This window comes from Miniopterus schreibersii (assembly GCF_964146895.1).
Source record: "Miniopterus schreibersii genome assembly, chromosome: 11".
In the NCBI taxonomy this organism is placed as follows: domain Eukaryota; kingdom Metazoa; phylum Chordata; class Mammalia; order Chiroptera; family Miniopteridae; genus Miniopterus; species Miniopterus schreibersii.
In genome coordinates, this window is record NC_138111.1 from 9,589,317 (window position 1) to 9,615,462 (window position 26,146).

At 52.4% G+C, this 26,146-nt stretch overlaps 2 protein-coding genes across 9 annotated transcripts in view; both read right to left on the minus strand.

Annotated features, from left to right (window-relative positions):
* ZFP37 (ZFP37 zinc finger protein) overlaps positions 1–26,146 on the minus strand; it is a 308,781-nt gene that overhangs the window by 185,378 nt on the left and 97,257 nt on the right. The window lies entirely within an intron of this gene.
* DAB2IP (DAB2 interacting protein) overlaps positions 1–26,146 on the minus strand; it is a 179,898-nt gene that overhangs the window by 106,583 nt on the left and 47,169 nt on the right. For 6 of the 8 annotated variants that reach the window (XM_081150597.1, XM_081150595.1, XM_081150596.1 and 3 more), the window contains exon 1: positions 15,488–15,730. The exons of the other annotated variants lie outside the window; for them this stretch is intronic. In XM_081150597.1, the coding sequence (XP_081006723.1) occupies positions 15,488–15,611 (124 nt within the window). In that variant the 5' untranslated portion in view covers positions 15,612–15,730. Of the gene's footprint in view, positions 1–15,487; positions 15,731–26,146 lie in introns of those variants that run through there. 8 annotated transcript variants of the gene reach the window in all.

Consider the following 26,146-nt stretch of genomic DNA (forward strand, 5'->3'; position numbering starts at 1 on the left):
TAATGGCCCCCCAAAGAAGTTCACCCCTAATTCCCAGAACCTGTGACTTTGTTACTTTACATGCCAAAAGGGACTTTACAGATGTAATTACGATTAAGGGCTTAGAGATAGGAGTTTATCCTGGACTATCCAGACAGGAAAAATATTATTTTTTTTTAAATCCTCACCTGAGGATATTTTTTCCACTGATTTTTTTAGAGAGAGTGGAGGGGAAGGAAGAGGGAAGAACAGAGAGAGAGAAACATCAATGTGGCAGACACATGGATTGGTTGCCTCCCACCCACACCCCGACCAGGGCCAGAGATCAAGCCTGCAACCGAGATACGTGCTCTTCACCAGGAATCGAACCCAGGTCCCTTCGGTCCTCAAGTTGACACTCTAACGATTGAGCCAAACCGGCCAAGGCGGGAATAATCTTAAATGTGGAAAAGGAAGGGAGAAAGATGAGTTGGAAAGGTGCGATGATGAAGAGGCAGGAGAGAGTCTAAGCAGGACAGGAAGGGTGGAAGAAGAGGGTCACAAGCCAAGAAATGTGGGTGACCTCTGTCTAGAAACTGGGAACAACCTCAGCTGACAACCAGCAAGAAAACGGAGACCTCAGTCCTACAACCACAATGGAACTGAATTCTGCCAACAAGGAATAGGCAATGGAATGGATTTTCCCCCTAGAGCCTTCAGAAAGGAACAGAGCCTGCTAACATCTTGATTTCAGTCCTGTGAGACCCAGTCAGACTGCATGGTAAGATGACAAATCTGTGTTGTTTAAGCTGCCAAGCTTTAGTTTGTTACAGCAGCAATAAGAAGCTAACACATACCATGGAACACTCAGCAATGAAGATGAAATGCACTATTGCTATGTGCAATAACCTGGGTGGACCACAAGGACATTGTGCTAAGGGATAAAAGCCAATGTCAAAAGGTCACACCGTGTATAATTTCATTTACATGGCATTCCCGATATGATAGTTTTAGAGATGAACAACAGATTAGTGATTGTCAGGGGTGGTGGGCAGCAAGCAGGTTGGTGTAACTACAGAAGAGCAGCACCGCAGAGATCTTTACAGTGAAAAAGTCTTATATCTTGATTATGGTGGTAGTTACATGAATCTACACAATATAAAATGACCTAGTAAAGGTCAATATGCAGAAAAGGTGAGAAAGAAGGGAGAAGAGTAGCCCCTGACATCCGGAAGCTGGCCTGGCATTCGCAGCTCTGCCCTGTTAGTCTCCTGTTGGACATAAACAACCTCACAGGCTACCAACCTCAGGCAAGGTCGCCATGATCAAGTGAGATACAAAACAAGGCCACTGCATAATTTTGTCTACGCAACAGAAGCCAGGTCACTGTGCCATCCACAAAATCCCAAACATCTCCCACCCTTGGCTCAAATGAGTAACTGCAGCTGATTCACCAATGGCAGCTCTATCCTCAAGCCTGCCTCCTCTCCCTAGACAAGATCTGAGATAACCCATCACACAACTGCCCCCTTTCTGACAGCAGCCAATCTAGTGTGAGACCCACTTCCTCAGACTTCCCCAAAATCACCCAACCAAAGCCCCAGTCCTATAGTAGGTTCTTTCTACCACACTCCGACTGAGGTGCCCCGCGGTTCCCCATGGTGTGTGGTCTCCTTTGCTGCAATGAGTAATAAATCTGACTTGTTGAACTAGAGGAGTGTTCCTGGTGGGTCTCTGTCTGCAGGGCATCGACACTGGAAGATATGTACTATAATTACAGGAAATCTGGATGAAGGGCACATGGGAACCTCTCTCTGTTTTTGCAGCTGCCTATATGTCTGAAATAATTTCAAAATAAAAGGTTAATAAATAGCCTCTTGAACTAGGTGGAATCATATCTGTGTGTAAACAATTGAGATTTCCATCCCGAGAAACTAGTTGCATAAATGTACTGGTATCCAGTGTTACCTGCGTGGAGAGTGGCCAGCCGTCCAGAGGTGAGAGGCACAGGAATATAAAATCCCCCGCCAAGGCTTACCCTGGACTCTCCAGGCTGAAACGTGTTTGCTGTTTACGTCATTAAACTAATACGATGTTTTACCTGCTGCCTGCAGGTGTGTGCGCTTAGAAGAGGATCATGAACGGCACTCACACCTTGTTACCGGAGGTTCTCTTTGGAGAACGGGACAGGCTACAGGTGGGAACAGATGGTGGTGCCATTTACTGAATGAAGAATAATTCAGATTTCCCAAAACCAATAGTAAAATTAAAGTACAAATAGGTGGTATAATGATTCGGTACAAAGTGTGCCCTCCGAATATATCTGAGAAGGGAAAAGGAAAAGAAACAAGAGGAAAAACAAAATAAATGGCATCAAAATCAACAGCAGCCCAAGTGACCGGACAGCAAAAGTGGATCAGGAAAGGCCACAAAGGGGACTTAGACACAAACTTGCGGGTAAAGGGACATGATAGCCCCCAACCTCGCCAGTGGCCAGGTGAAATTTAGGACGAGCCAAAGGCAAAATCGCCATGGCAACAAGCCATGGAGTCTTCAGGTTGTTAGGACTTTCCAGACCCAGCAGTTCAGCTGATGCCTCTGTGTGGATCAGAGTGTGTGTGTGTGTGTGTGTGTGTGTGTGTGTGTGTGTGTGTGTGAATGAAGCACATCTGTACTGTTCTTACCTGCTCCCAACAGTTAGCCAAATAGTGACTTTGCCAAAATATTGCATTGGTAAGTTCATAGGTCTCCCGCTCCCGTTGTACACATTCCAGTTCAGCCTCTGGTCATGCATCTTTGGGAGAGTGAGGAGAGGTGTTCCTTAGAGGTTGCTAAATGTTACCCCCCTGAAGTAGGCAGAATAATGGCCCCTAAAGAGCTCATGTCCTGACCCCTACAACCTGTGAGTATGTTTCCTCATATGGCAGATGTGGTTAAATTAAGCATCTGGAGATGGGGAGATCACCCTAGATTATCTAGGTGGGTCCAATGTAATCACAAGGGTCCTCCTAAGAGGGAGGTGGGAGGGTCAAGGAAGACAGAGAAGGAGGCGTGGTGATGGAGGCAGAGGTGGGAATGATATGGGGCCACAGGTCAAGGAACATGAGCAGATTCTAGAAACTGGAAAAGGCAAGGAAATTTATTCTCCCCAGAACCTCCAGGAGGAACGTAGTCCAGCAAACGCCTTGATTCTAGCCCAGAAAAACTGACTTCAGATTTCTGACCTCCACACTGTCAGATAATAAATCCATGTTATTTTAAGACCCTAAATTTGACAGTGGCAATAGGGAACCAATACACTCACTCATGAAAGCACAACTTATTCCAATTACATTAAGTAAAGATAGAGAGAGAGCGATATCAGATCATTGGCCGATTTAGGACTGTGCACTCTTGAGGTCTCTCACCTCTCCTGCTCCAGATCTATAGCTGCCGTAGACAAGGAGCTGAGGTTCTTCTTAGAAATGTAACATCCATCACTATATATAATAAAAACTTCTTTCCTTCTCCACAATGAATTCATTATCAAATGATATATGTGATAACCACATATACTTGAAAGCCACAAAAGTATATGGTACCTTTGTTGGTTATGTCATAATAGATGTTTTCATGTCTGTACATAAAGAACATTTCATCTTTTAATACTCACTCAGCACCCTGTGTATTTATCCTTCGAACAGATGCTGATTACATCAATAACACTTCTTTAGAGTATATAAGTCATAATGATAGCACTCCAGGGGGAACCATGATGATCAAAACCTAATATCCATATGTATTATTAAATTCATCCTATTTTTCATTCATTCAGAAAATATAAACCATTTCTTTTTGCCCCAAAATTCCACCTTAGTACTTAATGTTCTGCACTTTTGTGCCAAAGCTGAATTATTAAATTAAAACATAACTGTATAACAGACTTATTTTTCCAACAAATTAAAATGAGCATAGGTTTTAAGTATGTATATATTGATTTTTACATATAACTTTAAACTCTCTTTACCTTTCTGTATTTGACAACTTGGAATTCAAATTTTAAATTATCTCCAAGTTTCTAAGTTAATGATTTAATACTAAAGCAAGCTGAATTTCAGTTCCTGGTGTAATTTTTAGCCTGAGGAACAGCTGACCCATAGATTATATATCGGATCCAGTAAGGGACATGAAGTTGTAATTTGGAAAAACAACACAGCAGATCATTTTATGTTCTAGGGTAGATCATCTGAGAGTGCCCTAGGAACTTGGGGGGAAAGGGAATCAATGCAAACATGAAGCTCATGCTACCTGCTGTGCCACGAGCCAAGAGTCCTTTGTCTTTGACCCAGGAATCTCGTGTCTTCTTCCAGCACCAATGAAACTCTACCAGGTTAGGTTGTTGGCTTGCAAGTAAGGTAAAATCTCCACCCCTCACAGTAATTAACAGAGGGCATCAAAAATTCTTAGGAATAAATTTAACAAAATGAGTATAAAACTAATAACTTAAAAAATATTGCTGAGAGACATTGAAGAAAATCTCAATAAATGGAGATATACACCACATTTGGGAAGCCTCAGTATTGTTAAGATGGCATTTCTCCCCCAAACTGATCTATAAATTCACTGCAATTGCAGTCAAAATCCTAGCAGGCTTTTTGAAGACACTGACAAGCTCAATTTTAAATTTAGATAGCAAAGCGAAGGACCTAGAATAGCCAAACAATCTGGAGAAAGAAGAAAGAGGTTGAGGGACTTCTATTACTTGGTTTCAAGACATACTTTATAATCCTGAAATATAGCTGAAGTAATCAAGGTAGCATGGTTTTGGCTTAAGGATGGACATACAGATCAATGGAACAGAAGAGAGTGCAGAAATAGTCCCAGACAGATATGGTCAATTGATTTTTGGAAAAAAGTGCAAAGTCAATTGATGGTGGAAAAGATAGTTTTTTCACAAATAGTGCTAAAACAATTGGATTTCTGTATGTAATAAAAATGAACCACCAGGCCTGGCCAGTGTGGCTTGGTTGGTTGGAGCATAGTCCCGTACTCCAGAAGGTGGTGGTTCGATTCCCCAGCAGGACACATACCTAGGTTTCGGGTTCTATCCCCAGTCAGGACGCATGCCGGAGGCAATCGTTCAATGTTTCTCTCTCTCTCCTCCCTCCCTTCCTCTCTCTGAGATCAAATTTTTTTTTTTTAATGGAGCACCAGAAAACGTGGAGAAACAGATCTAAGAGGAACAGTGACTGTACCATCTACGCATATTTTTACCCTAAAGCTGACTCCTGAAGTAAGAAACATCAGTTCCAACTTTAACAGGAAGAAACTGAGGTTCAGAAACATCAAGCCTGAAAAAAACACGACTGAACAGCTAGGAAACACAGAGGCGGGACTGGAGCCCGGTGACCTCTAAATCTAGGGACTGCCCCGAGATGAGAAAGGAACCTCTGTGTGGCGACCAGAGAGAGGACAACGGGGCCCAAGTCACCCAGGAATCTGAGATTCCTTCCTGCCTTTGGCTTCTCCCTACATTTCCAGGCCCCACCCCAGCCTGGCCTGGCTAATGGGCAGAAAAAGATGCCTCACTTGGTACCTCGTGTTTTGATTCCATGATGTTGGGTGTGGGAAAGGGTAGGAACTTCAATTCCCGTTGTCTCTCGAATGGAACTGGCTCAGAGTTCAAATTATCTCTAAATTCAGGATGTGGGTCAGAGTCAGCGGAGGTTGCCCACTGTTGCTGGGGGTGGGGTCTGCTGGAGAGAGGCATGGAGATGATCACACAAGGCTGGGGTCTGCGTGGCCTGAGAACCCTCAATGGAGAGTGTTCAGCAGCTCCTCAGAGAGTACGCGGAGAGGTCAGGCTGCTGGCCGTCGGGCAGGGAGGGGAGGGAACAGCCAAGGAGATGCGTTCCCCCAGTTCCGTCCCAGGACCCCGTGCAGGCCTCTCCAAACGGCAGCGCAGGGGTTCGCTCCCTGGCCCCGGGCTGGCCACGGCTGTAAGTCCTGCAGACTCTTCAGCCTCAGTACCAGCTCTTCTTTATTTTTTTTTTTATTTTTTAAAATATATCTTTATTGAGAGAGAGGAAAGGAGAGGCAGAGAGAGAGAGAAACATCAATGATGAGAGAGTCACTGAGCCTCCTGAACGCCCCTGACTGGGGATCGAGCCCGCAACCCAAGCATGTGCCCTGACCGGGAATCAAACCCTGATCGCCTGGATCCTAGGTCGACGCTTAACCACTGAGCCACGCCCGGCCAGGCCGTACCAGCTCTTCTTTACTCCCCTCTACCGAAGCCCTTACCGAGTGCCTCTCAGAGTCCGCACTTCCCACTCCTCGCCCTGACATGCACCCCACTTTCAAGGAATCCCCAGCCTTCCAGAAAACCCCGGGTTTCCTGGTCACTCCAAGGATCAATTAAGTGGTCTGAAGGCTTCTCTCATCCCCGAGTCTCTTTTTCCTCCTTTGCTTTCTGAGGATCTCTAGAAGCTTTAGCGTCGTCACCTTCCTCGGTTCTGTTCCAGAGTTTTCCCCTGCCGCTCTTCCTTCTGCAGCCACAGGGCCTGCGCTGGGGCCAGCGGAGAGCTGGCATTATTCTGTGCTGCCAGAATTTTGGAAAGTAAGGAGGTCCCAGGGTGCAGACATGTGTTTGCTCCTCTCTGCTGTGCGCAGTTCCTCTCTGTGCACCACAGACTGTGAGGCACTTGCATATGCAGTAAAGTATAAAAGCACGTGTGGGCGGGACACACACCACCTTCAGGAGGCTGGTCACCCCTGCAGAGAGTGTGGGAGGCTTTTTTTCCATAAAGGGCCAGAGAGTTAATATCTTAGGCTTCAACTGCTCAATTCTGGTGATATATCCTGAAAGCAGCCACAGACAACATGTAAATGAACAAGCATGCCTGTGTTCAATAAAACTTTATTTATGGACACTAAAATGTGAATGTCATATCATATTCACGCTATAAAATATTATTCCTCCTTCGATTTTTGTTTCAATCCTCGAGAAATGTAAAAGCTACTCTTAGCTCGCAGGTCATACAAAACAGGTGGCAGGTGGATTTGGCCCATGGGCTGCACTTTGCCGGCCCCTGCTATACCTGAATCATTTTATTTCTAAGAATAAAAGAAAAGAGAAGTATGACATGTTAACATTTGTTAAACCTAAGAGGTGAGTGCAAGGGTGTCTGCACTATTACTTTCTGTATTTTTTATACTTTCCACTATTTTATAATTTTCAAAAAATTCAAGAAAGGAAGGAAGAAGGCTAGAAATAATCCCCAAATGCACCCAGAGTCAGGGGAATGTCACCACACTGGCCTTACTATTCTCATTTTGCGACTGGTCAGGAAGACAATGTGCCAGTCGTCCCACCTCCGTGCCCCCCTCCCCCTGGCACTGACTCTGAGATGGGTGGCGGCCTCTCCCAAGTCTCACATCCTCTAAACTTGTCAGCTCTTCTCAACCTGCCTGCCCTCTGCCTCCTCGGACCCCACACCTGCTAGATTCCTTCAGGATTCCCCAGGAAGCACCTGGCCGGGTCTCCAAACCCTGTGTCATCTCTGGGTCCTCGGGGATACTTCCTCACAGGCCCATTGCCTCACAGGCCCCCACTACCCAAAACTGCTCTGGTGTTTCTCTCCGTTTCCCAGCTCAGACCCATGTCCCTTGCACCTGGACAGCCAACATCGTCACCTGTGATCCCTGGTGCCTACTCTCTCACCCTCCCTACTCCATGCACCACACCAGTGTGGCTCGCTGCTTGCTGAAAGTCATTCACCTAAGTCACAGCTCTGTTAAGTACAGTGAGGAGGCTCAAACATCCTGGACTCTGCTGCTCAGCAGCTGGGTGATGCTGAGCAAGTCACTGAACCATTCTGGGCCTCAGTTTTCTCATTTGCAAAATGGAGCCGCTATCTGTGAGAATGAGGATCGATGAAATGATGCGTGTAAAGGACTTAGCAGAGCACCTGGCACTGTGTAAGTCCTCAAAAAACCGAAGTTGTGATTACAATGACTGTTATTTCCAAAATCCTTCCTTTGATTCCCTGTGATCCGACAGGGGGAGTTCCACCTTCTTGGCTCACCATTCAAGGCCCTGCCTCCCATTCCAGTCACACCATCTGCTAACCTGATTACAGGACTCCCTGAGGGCGGAGGCTGACCATATCCTCCAGGGCCGCCCCTGGCACAGGACTTGCAAACAGGTGGCTTCACTAAAGCTCTGCTGCTCTTAGTAAGTACAAGTGACACTTGTAGCAGCCCCTGAGGGAAAGAGATGCCAAGGAACCATCTGGAAGGTTCTGATCCCCACAGGCATCACATTTTACTTCTAGATCAGCCCTAATAGAGCTGCAATTAACCCCTCAGGCTTTAGATGAACAGATAATGACAATTAGCCGGGCCTCTAATGATAGCTTATGCTCAGGCACATGTATTTGTTAGGAGTGTTTCTGAGCCTAGGGATGTTTAGTGACTCGTCTGAGGTCACGCAGTATTTATGGTGCAGTCAGGATTCACCTGGCCACCCTCCTGAGCCACTTTTTCCTAAGACTATTCCAGATTGCCAGTTTATTGGTTTCCAATCTCCAAATCCAAGCTCTACAAATCCCTGAGCCAAGAGGGACACTAAGAAGCAGCCCCATGTCCCCGCTGCCAGGCTCCCTCTGGCCCACTCTCTCTTCCCCTCCCCTCTGCTCCTGCTTCCTCCAGGGACTCGGGAGGGGGCAGAGCCTCACAGCCACATCCTCCTGCCTGCCTCTGCCTTTTTCATTTCACAGCCGTGTCAACACATCACCTCCAAGGGCCAAGAAAAAAGAAGTAACACAGCCCAGATGCCGACGGTGCTCTCCTGCCTGTCAGGAGGAAGAGAGGACGGAAGTAAAAGCTAACAAGACTCCCGAAAGCAAAATCCCCAGACCTCCTCTCGGTACAGCAGCTGTCAAAGCCAACACGGGAACCTGGCGATGGGGCGGGGGGGGGCTCCCAAATAAAAGCCAGGCAGCCGTGGAGTCTGGGGCTCATAGGCCAAGCACGGCTGCACTTCCAAGGGTGCGATGGGCGTCCTCGCAGGCTCGTCTAGTCGGCTAACGTACAGGTCTGTCTAGACTGCAGAACCAAGCCTGTCTTTTCTGAGGACCGTGTGGACTTTTTTTTTTTCTCTCATGATTATTATTTGGAGGGCTATTGAGATTGCCCCTGCTTCCTTATTTATGCAATCAGAGGAAATTGCAGCATAGAGAGCCACTCCCAAATTCAAGGCCACGTGGGCCAATTTCAGATGGATAATTAAATATTGAACAAATGCTGAAATGCTTCTATGGGCTCGGGGTGGCTAAAAATAGCCACCCTGCCACTCCACACGAGGGCATCTCGGCTGCTCATTCTCAAATCCTTCCTCCCAGCAGCTGTCAAAGCCAACCTTCTCAGGGAACAGCGGAGGGGGGCACTGACTCCCCAAACGCCTACTTCACAGAAAACAAAACTCCAGCTCCCAGCAAGCTCTGAATGTTCCTGACCAGGAAATACTCTCCCTTTCCTGACATTTAACCAAGTGGCCTCGAGAGGAAGGTGCAGGGGAAGTATCATAGCCATTCGTTCCTTTTTGTTAAAAATAGTCAAAAGGCTTCGTGTCATTTCTAAGTGAAACACGTATGTGGTCTGGGATGTGAGCACATTTGTGTCCAGTTACACAGGAGCCTCCCCCACCCAAAAGACCCAACAAGGAGCCCAGCTGCCTCAGTTTCCTAGCTGGGCTAATCTTAGGGAAAGCACCAAACAAAACCAACACTGAAGTAGGATGCAGAGGCATCTGGACTCCAGACCTGGGTCTCTCATTGACATCTATACATGACCTTGGGCAAATGGCCTTGGCTCCATGGGCCTCGGTTTCCCCAGTTGTCAAGGGGAATCGGTGGCTCCCAGTGCTGAGCTGAGCTACAAGAGGGCACAGGACAATCTCTCCAACCTCCTCCGTCAGCAGCCAAGCAAAGCAGGCTCCGATCCCTCCCTGTACCACCTGGTTTCAGTAATTACAGATGCAATGGGGCAGAGATAGAGCACCCGGGAATCAGGACGCTAAACATGACCCACTGAGATCAAGGGCACACTCTGGGCCCGTCCAGTCCTCTGGGCTTCTATACATGGTCCAAAGTGTCAACTTCGGAGTCTACTGGCCTCAGTCCGAATCTGGCCTCGACAACGAGCGACTTGACCACCCTGAGCTGTTCGGTCACCTGGCAAAGGAAACTGATGATAATGACCCGTACCTCCTGAGAAGGTTGGAAAGTTAAAATTCAATATGAGATAATCAGGTGAAGCTCTTGGCACAGAGCCTGGCACACGTTCAGGTAGGTAAGAGGAAGCTATGACCTTCCTTATAATTAAATGTGATGAAGATGGGCCAGAAGCAAACACAAAGGCCAAGAGGCCAACATTCAGCAGATGAACTGGAGTCTCTGGCCTCCACCTAGGACCTCGATAGCTCTGGGAAGTGGGTCTCCGGTTGGATGCCCATTTCCAGGGACTTCATACCAGGGAACGCTGAACTATCAGCACAAAGAGACTTGATGGAGAAACAGGGCTGAGCCTGTAAGGCCTGAAACCTGCCCAGGGAACACACTTGGTAGGCAGACATGACTGACAGCAGGATACAAGGGTGGGGGTCCTGGAAGAGACTGGGCCTGGGGGATCACCGGAGTCAGTCCAGACAGGCAGGACTGACCCCCACACTGATGCCAACAAGGTCATTCCCCTGCCTTCCTCCTGAGTTATGGCCAGGATTGTGGGAGATGGTGGTCAAGTCACTGGCTATGCCAATAAGACAGGAGCAGGAGATGGCCTTATTTAAGCTAAGTCGTATCTGCAGAAAGATCTGGACAATGAGGTGGTGCATTTACACTCTCAGGATCTGGAGTCGGGCAGCTCTGGGCTTCACTGTCTGAGCTATATGTTGGACAAGTCTCCCACTCTCTGGACATCGTTTCCTCATTTACAAAGTAAGAATAATGTCAATCCATCTCCCAGGGTTGTTGTGAGCATTAAATGAGGTAAGGCAGGTGTAGAGTTAAGCTCACTCCCAGGCACTGAGCAGCCCTCAGCGGAGAAGCCATTTTTACCTTTATTAAGTGCCATATAGGAGCAGTGAGCTTCCCAGTCTCTGAGATACCTAAAGGTGAGGAGGGCCTGGAGAAACTGGGGTCAAGCCCCAAAAGGAGGGACTGTGTCTCAGCAGGGACAGAGGAAGAGAAAAGGCGAAAAAAGGTGTATGTACAATTTCAGGGGCACATTCAAGTTAGGGACAGAGAGCCAGGCATTGGGCCCTTGGGTGCACATTTAAAGACTGTGGGGCCACGAGACACAACCAGCCCTCACCCTCGGGGCTATGCTCAGGCTTGTCCAGCCCTCAGGGTCTGAGCTGTTGCCCAGGGGCCACTCAGCAGGTTTCAAAGAAGCTCAGAGATCCCAGCTCAGCCCTTCCCTCTGGTGGCAGGCAGGCCCTTCCCTAAGCATTGTTACCACTTGGAAAGCAGCTTGTCAAGCCAGCACCCTTCCCAACCATATCACCATCTTCCTGGGAGCCAGCAGCCCTAGATTCCATACCCCACTCTGTGATGGTGGCCCCTCTGTGCCTCAGTGTCCCCATCTGGACCCCAGAGATTAGGTCACTCAACTGCCAAGTGCTAAGCCCCGAGCAGGGACCACCATCTCAAGAGGCCAGTCCTCCCGGCAACCTTTGTGAAGCCCTCCTGCCTGCATTCCTCAGAGTGCTGGGGCGCTCCTGGGAATCCCCTCTTAAGACCCCACAAACAGACTCCGGCAGATCCTGAAAGGAAATAGGCCCAGGTGGAAAGGAGGAGGGGCCCACACAGCAGCCAAGACACAGGGCCACGCAATGGAGGTCTGGATGGGCGCAGCAGGGGAACTGACTGTCTCAGGAGAAAACATTCACCAAGTCCCGAGCACCCAGACAGGCTTGGCACGTAGCTGGATCCCTGGGAACATTCAGATGACGGCCTGAAGAATCAAAACCTCCCGTGAGCGTGGGTACGGCATTCCAAGATCCTCCCTATTAGCCCCACCTGACAGATAGAGAAACTGAGGTCCTGGGATGTGCCCAAAGTCACACAACGAGCTTGTGGCTGAGCTGGGAACTGAGCCCCTATCTCCCACTAGCCATTGCTCTGAACCCTAAAAAGTGCTCTGTGCCCAGGTCGCCTCAACAAGCCAGCTGTCCCAACAGACTGGGGCTTGGCAACAGCTGGGAGCACGGGGCCATTCACCCCCATGTACCCCCAGTGCCCAGGCTAGAGCCCAGCACACAGTAGGTGCTCGCAACATGTATGCTTGCTGAATGAATGGGCCAGACTTTATCCAGAGTGAGAGGAAAACTTGCATTTCCCCCAGCAGTCCTGGGGCACAGACAGATTAGCCAAATATTTTCTTGACCTTGGTGGGAAGGCACCCTGGCTGGTGACACTCAACTGGGGACAGGACCCCTTTAAACCCATGGGCCATCCCAGCCTTCAAGAAGACTTAGGGACACAAAACACAATGTGAAATGGCCAGATGACCCACCATCCAGGAGTCACTGTTTCCACCCTGTCTCTGGCCACTGTCAACAGCAAGTCTATTCTGCCCATTTTTCAGATGGGGAAATTGGAGCCCAAAGAAGGGAAGAGCCCTTCTTAGGGCTGCCGACACTGTCCCTCACTTGGAGCCCTGCCAGGGAAAAAGTCCTACTCTCAAGTCTGCAGTGAGCCCCCTTCCACCACTCCAGAGGGGCAGTGAGGGGGGCAGTGGGCAGGGAGCTTCCTCAGAGGTGGCAGCCCGGCCACAACCCTTTCCCCAGCCAGGCCAGCTGTGGGCCCCCACTGACAGCCAACTCTTCCCGGCACTTTCCTGTTTCTGAACAAGCATACATACACACACCCGCCCCGAGTTCTCGGTCATTGTCCTTCCTTGCTATTGGCGGAGGCCAGAATGGGTGTGGAGCAAAGGCCTGACCAGGGCTGGGGTGCTGGGTACCACCCCTTCCTCTGGGGTCTGATGTCACCACCATGGGACCAAGCTCCCATGCAGATGAGGAGACTGAGACCTGAGATCAGAAGGGATGGGCTCAAGGCCATGGGGTAGTTCCCTCAAAATGAGTTACATCCTGGGTGGGGGTGCTGCCCTCAGGAGGGGTGGCCCCAGGGGCAGAATCAGGGATCTGGGGCTAGAGCTGAGGGAGGTCAGTGGCTGCTCTAACCATCCCCTACCCAAGCGGGCGAGAGGCCCCCAGCCTCCACTGCTCACATTGTCAGGCAGTCTCACCTCCCATCTGCCTCCCCATCACTCAAGGCCCTTTCTCAGGCTCAGCTACTGTTCCAGTTATTCCCCATACCATGCCCCTCACCCACTCCAGGATGAACTGCCCATAGCACCTAAGACATTTTCCTTCTTCCTGTCTTTGCATAAGCTGTTCCTTCTGTCCAGGGTAAGGACACAAATGGTACACACTCAGCTGTGGCCTAAGTCGCAGGCAGCACAGACTTCCAACTTTCCATACATTTGCACTCATTTCTTAAATAACCCAGCTATCACTACCCCCATTTATCAGGTGAGGCCACTGAGGCTTGGAGAGGTAACTGGCCAAAGGATAGTTTTGTGCAGAGCTGGAGCTTGAAACAGGATCTGACTTAACCACTCCCTCTGCAAAGGGAAATCCTCTCCAATTTATGAGACCCAATCCAAACATCACCTCTTCTGTGAAGGTCTCCCAGATTTCCCCAGTTGTAACTTCTGATCAGCGACAGTCTCCTCCCTACTCTCTGCAGGCTTTGAGCTCCTTCAAGGCTAAGACAAAATTCAGGGCTCCTGCACAGGCAGGGCCTGGGAGCTGGGGCTCAGGCAATACCCAGACACATTGACCGTCTCTGACCCAGTCAGCTGACTGGAGGGGGACTTCCAGTCCTCTCGGTGCCTCTGTGGTCAGGGGTGGAACCACACTGGGGTGAAGAGTGGAGGGAAAGGCAATTCAGGGCACTGAGCAGGAGAAGGGTGGGTACAGGAGGACTCCAGGTAGACCAAGCATTACAATTACCATTTCTCACGGCATGAACCCGTTTTCTCACGGAATCCTCCGCATACTGCTAGCCCCTTTTACAGTTCAGGAAACTAAGACTCAGAAAAGGGAAGTGACTTGCCCAAAGTCACAATGCTTAAACCCAGATCTCTAGTCTCCCAGACTAAGTAATGAAGAAGAGACTAGCCGGAGGCCACTTTAAGAAAGGGAAGGGTAGGGGATGGATCACAGGCCCTGAGAGACCCTTGAAGACTGAACTCCAAGCACTCACCTGTACACACCTCCCAGTCTCAACCTGAACCCTTCCAAGCACGGGGAGCTCACTACTTCAGGAACTACCTTCTTTCTGAGGAAGCCTGTATATTGTTGCTCAGCCCTGACCATGGGAAAAGTCTTCTCCAATCTGGGGTGAAGCAAATGAGCATTTACTGCCCACCTGCTTCATTTACACTCAAAGTGACCAGAGAACTGAGGTTCATAGGAAACACCACAGGGCCCAGGCCACACAACCAGCACCTGGAGGGGTGGGGATGTGACCCCAGGTCTGCCAGATTCCAAGCACAGATTTGCTCAAACACCTCTCCAGTAAGGCACTGTGCCAGGCTTCCCCACTCCCAAGACAGCCTGACAGTGTAAACTCCGCCCAGGTCCCTGCTGGGTGCTACCAACCCACCTCCTCCCTCCCACCATGGGCACCACCGTGGGCCAGAGCCTCTGCCCAGGACTCGGGCCTCCCAGGCTGCTGCTAAGCGCTCCTCCTTCCAGGGGCCTCCCTCCCAGCTGTGGAAGGAAGTACACCTCCCCCCCAGCCGGCCCAGAAGGCAGCCCCCTGAATCACACACGTTTCCAGCTGAGGATCCTGTTACTGGAAAAAGAAAATGCTGCTCGAACCTCCCCCTCCTCCCCGTCCAGCCTCCAGGGCTTGAAAGGGAGAAACTTTTCAAAGGAGATGGCGCCCACCCACTGAGAGGGATCCCAGATAAATCCTACAACCCTAGGCTCCTTTGAAACCAAGGGCCCCTGGGGACAGGGTCCCCTGAAGTCCAAGCACCTGTCCCTCCACCCAAGAAGTGGAGCCGCCAGTTAAGTCCCTGGGGAGGGGATGTGGGGTTGGGGGGCCAAGCTGAGAGGCCAGGGCACTGAAGGCAAAGTGAGGCAAAGCCTAGATCCACTCAGCTGCTGGGTAAACTGAGGCACGGTGGAGCAGAAGGTGAGATGTCAGAGATGGAAGAAAGAAAACCCCGGACTGCAATATCCTGCTTCCCTACCCACGCCCTCCGGGGAGACACTAGAGCCTCAGTTTCCCCACTGAGGAGGGGGGATGCGGGAGCGCCTGGGGGAGTGGGGATCAAGCAGAAGGAAGTGGGCAGCAACAGGGGCAGAGGAGGGAGTCCCAGGGTCCCTGGCATCCCAGGGCATCAGGCGGTGAAGCGGCGGCAGCGAGGCCTGGAGTCAGGGGTCGGGGGCGGGGTCGGGGGCGCCTACCCCTGGCGGGCCGGGTCCGGCTGCGGGAGCGGCTCCTCTGGCGCTGCAGCCGGGGCCGCCGCAGCAGCCGGTAGTAGTAGGAGGGCCTCCCGGTGCTCTTCCTGGCGCTGCCGCCCGCGGACATGCTGCCGCCCGCCGGGCACCGGGCCGGGCCTGGGCGCGCTCACTCGGGCCCCATCGCCGCTCGCCGGCCCGGCGGGCGCCCCGGCGTCTCCCCGCGCCCAGGTGCGGCCGCCCAGCCGAGGCTGCCCCACAAAGTCGCTCAAACTCCTCCTCCTGCCCCCGCCCTCCCCGGAGCAGCCGGCCCCGCCGCGGGGGCCGGGGACCGGGGCCCGCCTGGCACCGGCCCGAAAAGTCAGCGCGGGAGAAATCCCGGCCTGGAGTCGGAGGGGCGAGGCTGCCTGGAGTGCCCCGGGACCCCACGCAGGTCCCCAGGACAGTCGCCGCCGCCGCCTCCGCGCCGGAGCAACAGTGTCCAACCTCGGGGCGCACTGGGCGCCCCACTCGGCCGCGGGCGGGTGAGACGGTGCACACCCGCCGGTGCGCGCCCCTGTTCTGGGCAGGGGGCACCAGGCGGGCGCTGTGTTCCCGAGCCGGTCACCTCCAGGGAGGGTCCGAATGAGGCTGGGCCAGGCTCTGCCACAAGCGCTCTAGGCTACCAACCCGCAAACACCATTCCGCCGGCCCCTGCCCCAGCCAAGTTACAAGGCTTCCCCTCGTGCGTGCTACTTGCCTAGTCTTTACATTTTTAAAACCGTCCCGTTTGATACATTTTTTAAATGTAATTAAAATTGTGGTGTATAGAGAAAACATAATGAACACCTGTGTATCCAGCCGGGCTTTGCCAAATCTGAACGTTTTGCCCCCATTTGATCTAGACCCACCCTGAATAAAGCCTCACAGGTGCTGTGAAGTCTTCTCCCACTGAGCATTTACAGCAGCTCTGGCAGGACTGAGGACAGGGCAGAACAACCCCTACCCTACTGCTGGGACAGGAAACTGAGGCTGGGAGAAGGGAGGGTGCCAACTAGCTCCACAGTATTTTGCTGAAAAGTTTTCTCCACATAACTCACTCCCCAGCTCAAGAACATTCCATGGCTCCCCAGCATCCAAAAGCAACAAGTCCAAACAACCTCCCTTGGTATTTGAGGTTCCAACTATCTGGAACCCCAACCAAACCACCCTCCAGCCCCCACTGCCACTCCCCTTCTTCTCACTCCTCTTTGCCCTGCTCCCTGCACCAACAACTCTGGCCAAAGTCCATTCTTCTAGGACCCACCTCCTGCAGCCTTCCCTGGTGATCCTGGCCCTTGGTGATCTTTCTCTCTCTCCAGCTCTTCCTAGCCTGCACAGCAGCACTTATCTTTTCAATTATTCAGACAACCACCTGCCTGAGCTCCATCCCCTCAAGTCCAGAAAGGGAAACTGAGGCCCTGACAGAAACATTTGACTTGCCTCAATCACAGGGAAAGTAGCAAAGGCAAGTGGTCTTAGCCTGGGGCTCCCAACACATTCATAGGTGTGAGTTTGTGGGAGAGTCTGGATGGCTTCCTCCGAAACAGCTGAGAAGGTGGGGCCCTGGAGGGGAGCGGGCACCTGGGCAGGAATCCAGGCCGGGTTTTGCACCTCACAAGGGTAGCCCCCTCCCTTGCTCCCTCAGTCAGGGGGAGGGCCCCTAGGTCAGAAGGAGCCTGGATCACAGCTGGAAGCCAGGCGCCTTCCCCGGACCAGGGGGGAGGGGCAGGAGAGGTATCGCTCCCTCAACCCTACACTGGGCTATCCAAAGGTACCAGCTCCCCAGGCTCCTCTCCCGAGTGCTGGTCAATCCCTGGGGAAGATGGAAAACCACAGGGCTGCAACCCATTGGCGCCCTTGGGTTAAGCCTTGCTCTGGCTTATTCTCAGTAGTAGACGTTGCCAGGAGTGCCTTTTACAAGTGCAGAGAGGCCCCTGGGAAGAGCTGGACCCAGTCCCTCAGTCCAAAGGCAAGTTTCGTCTTCATAGCGTTCATTTTCCTCCCCAACCCTGAGCTTCCCCACTCAGCTGGGGCTCCGGCAGCCACCTGGCCACCCTCGGTATTTCCAGGAATGAATAACCTCCACTGCAGGGTCCACCAGTGGCGAGTGGGTGGAGGATTCCCAGGAAGCCTAGCTCAAGGTGGGGGTAACAGTCTTCTCTGCCCGGGGCCTGCAGCTCAGCCCAACCAGTTTCCTCCCCAAAGCAGGAATCTCCCCATCAGTCAGTTTCTAGTCTTTCTGCCAGTCGCTTGAACAGTGGTTGGGACAAGTGCTCCTGGCCTGGGCCCCCCAACAAGCAGATTTAGGTGTATGTGTGTGCAGGGAGGGGGGAAGTAGTCAGAAACTCAAGATCTCATCTGTAAATACAGTTGGGCTCCAAAGTCTGGTATTGTCTCTCCGCTTCAACTTGGGTTTCTCAAGTCCTTCTCTGTGCCTCAGTTTCCCTGCTTACAAGGAGAAGCTATGGACCCCCAACCTATCTGCCTTGTGGAGGGAGGAGGGTCAGCTAATGAAGAGGAGGAAGCTTCTGCATTCCAAGGCTTGGGATGGGGTGGGTATTGCCAACCACCTAAGCTGGACATCTCCACATGGTGGGTACCAAGTAGGTACCAGCTGGGATACTGAGCAGAAAAGGGACAGGGCAGGAGCTAGGAGAGAGGGGCCTGGGCTCCCTGCCCCTCCTCCTGGCCCAGGACCCCCGGGCAGGCAGGCAGACAAAGGCTGCTCCCTGCAAGCCCAGTGAAGCATCTGGAATCAATCCTGCTGTGGAACAAGCCACCCACCCCCTCCTGCTGCCCCTGTGGCCTCCTCCCTTTAAACAGAAGCAGCCCCCCTTCCGGAGATTGCCTAGACTGGAGGAGGGGAGCCTGAGAAGGCCCCCCACCACCACCACTACCACTTCTGCTACAGCCCTCGGAAGAAGGGGAACTGATTCAGTCTGTCAGCGGTGGTCTTGCCTTCAAGGGGGCTCCAGAATAGGCCGAGCTCCCAATTTTCCCATGTGCTGCTTTCTGGGGGGGGGGGGGGGGGTAAGGCTAATATAGGAAGGTTACAAGTTTGGCCTGGGAAGGTTTGTCTGGGGGTGAAGTTTGAATTTAGTACCAATAAATTTTACTCAGCAGGCACTGTGTACCAGACCCTGTCTGCAGCATTTTATGAGGCAGATGGTTACCATGTTCATGTCACAGAAAATATTGGAGGCACAGAGAGGGTAAGTAAGTTCCTTAAGGTCACACAGCTTGCGCTAAGAGTCAGGATTTGAACCCAGGCAGGCTGGAAAGAGCAAAAGTCTTAAGGTTGAACAGGATTTAACGCAGAGATGGAGGAGGGGCAGCAGCCTGGAACTTCCCATAAAAAACAAGGACCAGGAGGAGGTGAAGAGGGACCAAAGTCCTAACAGGGGAAACACTGGAGCCCACACCAGGCCCCACACAATGGGTGTCTGGAGGACTCAGACCTGTCAGGTTTCCTGTCAGGACGAGGTGGGCAGTGGTGACCAGGGGAAGTCCCCAGCCAGGCAGCCCTGCACACATCCGCCTTCCAGGCAGATCTCAACCTTGGAGTAGCTGGAGCCCTGGGCAGGGGTGTGGGCAGGGATGCTACAGGATCATTCATGGTTAAGGTCATGGGCATCTGCCCGGGAGGTGGCCAGTCTGGCAGGCAATGACAGCTTCCTGAGTCCATCATTCATCCAGGAGCGAGGCTGGACCAGGAGTGGGACCTTCATTCAGTAGATGGGGGAGGCTGGAGCAGGGGTCACCCCACAGAGCAGAAGATGCAGACAAGCCCCATGAGGTTACACTCAAGCACCCAAGTCCCAGCCCAGCATCCACTGCCTCCACTGCCCCATCCCCACCCCCGGGGCTTCCTCTCTAAAGCCACCAAGGGATTTAATGACATCCAGCTGGGGCTTGGATGACTCTGCCCCCCTCAACAGAGGCAGAACTGGAGAAGCAGTCAAGCGTGGACATTTCAACACACACAGACAGAGCCTCAGGGAGTGTGAGTGTTTTTTAAATCAAGTCACCCAAATCTGGGCTGAAGGTGAGGCCTTCGGAGAGGTCAGGGCTCTAACAGGGGCAGAAGGCCACTTGGCAGGGTCGCTGTGTTTCCTTAGGCACTATGTAACTCAAAGAATGCCCCTTGACATCTCTGGGCCTCAGAGACGCAATATCTCTGCCCAGCCCACCTCCATGGATTCCATCAGGATCTAGAAATCTCCCTCTGTCCAGAAAAGAGGGCATATATCTCCCTTGTACATGTCAACAGCCTGTCATAAAATCTGGGGCCGTCAGAGCTAGAAGGCATCGTCAGAGTAAATGATGGACCAGGGAAGCCGAGGCCCTACAGGACGGCCACTTGCCTGGATGACCCTGCCTAATGCATGGCAAGCTGGGGATCTGGCATCAATTCTCGAATCCTTGAGGGTCTGATGCCCCTCATCCAGTGTGAAGCAGCATCACTCCCTACAGGTGGGAAGTGAGTCTGGGAGAGGAGTGACTTGCCTGAGGTCACACATGGGAGCTGGGAGTTAGTCCCAAACAGAGCTGCCAAGACCCACTTTCCCCCTCAGTTACCTGGACCACCCCTCTCAGAAACACCTGATACATTCTGCCCACAGGTGCCCTGGGCTTCCACTCCAGGCCGGCTGCTCCCAAAGCTAACGACTCCAATCCTGTATCTGGGGAAGGCTGGGATCCAGTCTCCAGGCCCCAGCCTGGCCCCTCTTTCCGCACCCCCACACTAGCAGCTGGCATTTCAGCCCAGATGGCCAGGCCCTGAGCCACTCTCTTCATGTACTTCCTCCCCATGCCCTGACCCAGAAATGCTGCCAAGCTCCAGGTGGACCTACAGCCTTGCTTCTCCTGCCCGGGCTGGGGGCAGCGACTCCAAGTCTCCAGGCTTCTTCCTCCCCTCCCAGTGGAGGGGCCCAGACAGTTCCACACCCACTGGGCCACCAGAGGAGGTGACATATGGTCCCAGTGTGAGATCAGAGAGCCCCCTCCTTCCCAAGCAGGCCTGCCTGGTCATCTGTGAACCATTTCATGGCTGGCACTGGCCTGGGTTCCAGGGGGATGGGCCTTACTCAATCCCAGCAGATCCCACTAAGGACAGATGAACAGGTCTGGCAGCCAGTTCTAGGAAGGAAGCTGAAAGTTTAAGATTCATAGCCAGGAACTAGCACCTTGGCTGTGTGACCCCAGAATAGTGCCTTCACCTCTCTGTGCCTCTGTTTCCTCAACTATACAATAGTCATGATAATTACTTATACTTTGTGAGGTTGTAGAAGGTCAAATAGCATAGTGAATCAAAGCCCTGTATATAAACTGGTCAACATCTGCCCCATCCAGGCCCTTTCTTTCCTCACTAATCTGTGGGCTTCTTGAGAACAGGGCAGCCAGAGCTGGTCAGCACAGATACCAGCCCCAGAGCAGGCTCTCAGTAAGACTCACTGAGAGAGATGGTGGCAGCATTTGGGAAGAGTGACCAAGCCCATTTGATCTGAAGTCTGCACTGAGGAAATTCAGAGGAGGGAGAAGTCTTAGAAGGCTTCCTGAAGGAAGAGACATTGGCATCGAGCAAGAAGGTTGAGTAGGAGTTGCCTGGGTAGAGCGGAGAGGAGTGTATTCTTGGAGAAGGAGACAGCATCACAAAGGCCAAGGGGTGAAAAACAGGGCAGTGTGTAAAACTGTGTGGCTGGAGCAGAGGGTGGAGTGGTCCCTAGGAAGCAGGCTATGCAGGTTGTACGAGGAGTGAGATTGAGTAGAAGAGATGGAGAGAGAGATCCAAGCAGGGGTGAGGCCAAGGCAGCCCCTCCAGAAAGGGAGAAGTAGTGGTAAGGAAGGAACCCTGGCCTGGAGGCAGAGGATCTGGACTCTAGGCCTAGCTCTCCTGCTGTGTGGCTGCAGGACTTGGAATAAGTCACAACCCTCTCTGATCCTCACTCTGCAGCTGTGCAAGGAGGGGCTGGCTCTGTGAGGCAGGCCTGCAGGCGTGGGGCAAGGCTGGATGCCCATAAACTGCATCAGGAGCAGTCAGAAATAGATTTCCTAGCACCACTGAATCCAAATCTTGGTGGGCAGGGCCAAGGGATACAAATTCTTAAAAGAGCTTTCTAGGGACCCCCTGCCTAGGATGGTTCTAGACTGGGCCATAGATCCTGCCAGTCCTTAAACTTGCGAAACGTAGTCTCACCTTGGGCATGCATTTGCTGTTCCTTTTGCCTCCCACACCAACCCCAGGTCTTCAGATGGTCAGCACGTCCCTGTCACTCAGGCCTCACCTCAAATATCACACCCTCCGAGGCCTTCCCTGGCCATCTTATCTCAAGTGCCTCTGCCCCAACCTCCATACCCTATCCCATTGTCCTGTTCTATTTTCTTCAAATTATCACTTCCTAAAACTATCTTATCTGTGTATTCAATTGTTCACTAATTGTCTTCCCCCAAACCTTAATGAGGGCAGGGGCCCTTCGGAGGCCTGTCACAGCCACATCCCCAGGGCAGAGTACTCTGTAAACATCTGATGAGTGAGGTGAATGAAGGAAGCTGGGCACAAAGCCCCCATTCTTTTTTCAAGAAGGGCAGCTGTGGGACCAGTGGAAAGTGACTTTACCTCTCCTGGCCTGGGCTTTCCTTTATGAGACATGTGGACAGCAGGCTGCAGAGCTGACTTTCAAGCAGCAGCCTGGGGTTGGTCAGGAGGCCAGGCTGGACGTCCTGAATCTATGCAGGCTCTGGCACAGAAGTAATGAATGGATGAGTAAATGCCTTTGCTTTGCTGTGTGCCTCTGAACAAGTACCCTCCCATTCACAGCTCCAGCTTCCCCTGCAAAATGGGGTTGGCCTGGGTAGTTTTTCTGGACCTTTGGGCACTGACACTCAGAGTCTCTATGCCCAGTCTGGAGCATAGACGGGAGCCACAGCAGGTGTTAGAGGAGGGGAGGTCTATGCCACAGCCATGATTCTGGAACTTAATGACTTTTCCTGGAGATCCCACCCAACCCATAGCTGGCATTCTAAGGCTGTATAGGTGAGGATTAAGTGTAGCTTCTGCAACTTGTCACCCTTCCACTCCTTATGAGAGCCAAAACAATGCTGGCCCAGCCCCCACCCTGGGAACAGCACTTTGTGTGGAAATTCCACCAGGGGGAGGAGGAAGGGCTGGGGCCCTAGATTTCTGTGCCTGCTTGTACAGGAAGTAGCTGAAAGTTTGGGGCCAAGGAAAACAAGTTCAAGGTCATCCTGGAAATGAGCAGCCAGGCTCCCCCTGTAGCTGGGGGACTTGTCCCTCTCCCCAGGTGCAGCCCTCCTGGTGATTAAAAATTAACATAAAAAGACAGACAGTCACGGTGTGAAGGAAGGATGGTCCAGGACCACAGGCAAAGGCCTAAGAGGAAGTGAAATTCATTCCGCCTTGTCTGGCATACCTTTGATGACAGGGAGCTAATTATCAAACTGGCCCCTGTCCTCAGAAACTCTGAAAGTGCGAAACTGTTTCCCCACAGCTAGGAAATGCAGAGGCCTTTAGGGATCTAGAGGTCATCCCACCCTCAACCCAAGACTCAGAGGGCTTGGGACTTGCCCAAGGTCATTCAGACACACCCTTGGTCTTCCCTCAGTTCCCAGCAGCAGATGGAGCTGTTACAGGCACAATAGGAGGAGCCAGTAGGGCAGCTGGGGCTGAAGGTTGGGCTTCGGCCCCACCCCCTCATCCCTTCTGGCTACCTTTATTAGAAAGCCTAGGGGACATGGGTGGGGTCTCTGAGTTTATCCCAGTCCTATCAAGAACCCTGGGGAAGCAGCCTGGGTTACAGTGGCCTCTACACAGCCCCTCTGTCACTACAGCCCTCTCCTCTCCCCCTGTAGAATCTGCCTCAAGAAGCTGCAAGATGGCTTCAGAATTTTCTGGACCTTTCTCTGACCTCAAGTTTCTTGTGTGCTCCTGGGGCTCCCTCTCTCATACACACCCTCCATACAGGCTGCCCACACATGCACAGACCTGCCCACTCTCTGCCAGGCCCAGGCCCAAGAAGCAGCCGGGAGCTGGCAGGTGCTGGCAAGTGCTGCCCCCTGCCGGGTGTGGGGCCTCAGGACAAAGTCTTTCTTGGCCCAGGTATTAAGGTGGGGAGGACGAGTCTGGCAGGGAAGGCGCAAGACTCCAGGGCTCCCAGTGCTGTACCCGTCTCCCCTCTGACCCCCAGGGACTCCAGGGCAGCATGGTACTGGGTCCCAGTCAACTGAGTGACTTGGGTAAGCCTTCTGCATCCCCTCTGGATCCCTGTTTCCACTAGTGCAAAAGGGATGGCCCAGAACCCCAGTTCTCAGATCTTAAGGCAGTTCAGTGTCCCAGGGAGCATGTTAAAATGCAGAAGCCCAGGCTCAGTGGGGAGAGTCTGGTTTCACTGGCCTGGGAGGAACCCAGGAATCTGCATTTTAATCAGCAGGGGTTGGGCCCACACTGACTACACTGGCCCATCTACTGCTCTCTCTCAGGGTCGCCAGACTCTATATGAAGTCTCCTGGGACCCCAGCCCAACAGTGTCCCAAGCCTTTTACAAACTGTAGCCTGTCCCTTTCTCAAACCTCACAGTACAGATGGGCAAAACAGGCTCAAGAATGGACAGAGAACAACCAGTTTGCCCAGATCCCGCTCCACAGAGAAACCCCAGCTTCCCCTCCCTCCCCAGGCTCCCCAAATGTGGTCTAGATACTGGGGCCCAGTAGGTCAGCTCAGGCCAGACAGCAGCCCTGACTGGTCCCCCTTGTTCTTGGTCCCTGTGCCCCCTGACCTCAGCAGGTCCTGGACTGATTAAAATATCCTCTTACAGCCCCGATAGGCCTGGTGTCTCCTTACAGGGCTGGGAGGGATGCAGTCCCATCTGAGGTGACACTGTCAGCTTGAGGATGCGCTCTGGACACTACTGGCACAATGGAGATGAGAACCTTCACCCAAAGTGTTTGCACAGCCAGGAAGGACCGAGGCCCAGAAAGGGGAGAGCTTTGCCCAAGGTCACATAGGACATTGTTACTAACCCCAATACAGTGCTTGACCTCTGCCAGGCAAAATCCGTTCAGCGAATCCTTATAGCAACGTCAAGAGGTGGACACTACTACTCTCCCATTTTACAGGCACGGAATGGTGATCATGGCAGAGACAGGACTCGATCTCACTCAGCCTGGTTCCTAATGGTGGCCCTGTGCTGCCATAAATGGTCTCCCCTCACCTGTCCCCAAGTAATCAACCTGTCAGCCCCTTTCCAGATGCCAAGAAGACACAGCCCTTTGTAAAAAAGTGTCTTGTAGCAATAAAGCTTCCAGTCCCAGCCCGGGGTAGTGGTCAGTGGATGCTGCCCAGCCCTCTCCCCGACCTCCCCTCTCATCACTCCCTATACTTACCCTTTCCTCAGCCACAGTGGTCCCCAGCTCCCCACCACTTCTCTCCCTCATGTCTTTGCTCTCACAGTTCCCACTCCTAGGACACAGGACATGGGGGTGCTTCATAGACTCTGAGCCCCCTCTGTGAACAGATTGTTGCTAGCTCCGAATTCTACCTGGAGTCTGTCTATCCACCTCTATCCCCCCTATCATTGCCTAGATGCAGGGTACCACCATCTCCAGCTTTGGGGACTCCCACAGCTCCTAACTGGTCCCCACAAATCTTCTCTTGCCCCCTGAGTCTCTTTTCCACAAAGCAGCCTAAATAAGCATTTTATAAAAAGCTCTCTGTTCCAGCCACCCTGGCCTCGCTGGTCTTTGGACACTCCTTCTGGCTCATCTCTCCCCGGAGGCTCTCCTGAGCCACCTGGCCGACCCCCATTCACTCTTCCTTTCCAAAGAAACCACCCCTTCCCTCCCCAAACTTGCTTCACCTCCTCCCACAACACTGGGCTCCCTGTACCTTTCCCTCAGGGAACCCATCACATTGTGCAATGATATCCTTCTCTTTCTTTTTTATGGACACTTGTTACCAGTTTCTGGCTTTCATGTGATATCTATTTTTTGATGATTCATCTCACATCTGTCTCTCCTGGCACACTGCTCCCCTGAGGGCTGGGTCCTGTCTGCCTGACTCCCCATCATAACCCAAGTGCCCAGGCCGGGCTGTCACCGGCTGCTACCAAGCAAGAGGAGGGTGGGGCGTCACATTCACATTTGCGGAGAGCACAGCACACGGGAATGTATAGTGCAGCCCTCAGGCCTCTGGGCCTCCCTGCATCTCGAAGCTCCTGGGCTCACAGCAAAACGGGGCCAAATACCCTCTGCCCACCCCAACCCCCCAACAAGTCAGAGCTCAGGACTTATTAATTTTCCTCCCTGCAGGTTCCAGTGCTTTTCATTCTGTGATTTATAGTCCATCCAATAAATTTCCCCCATTATCTTTCACATGCAGCGCGCTGCCTTTCTGCCATTTAATAATACATTGGGCTTCCTGGGCCTCTCCCAGGAGAAATCTAAGGCTTGGCTCCAATTCAGGAGCAGGGAGGCCACGTGGGATCCTGAGGGCCCCTTTCAGACCCAAACCTTGAGCAGGTCGGAGCCTCACACTCAGAGCTAACTGGGCAGAGGCCCAACTCCTCTCCCTTGCCCTGTCCCTCCCTCTGGCAGGGAAGCCCACTGGGGCCCTGGTGGTCAGTTTTAGGG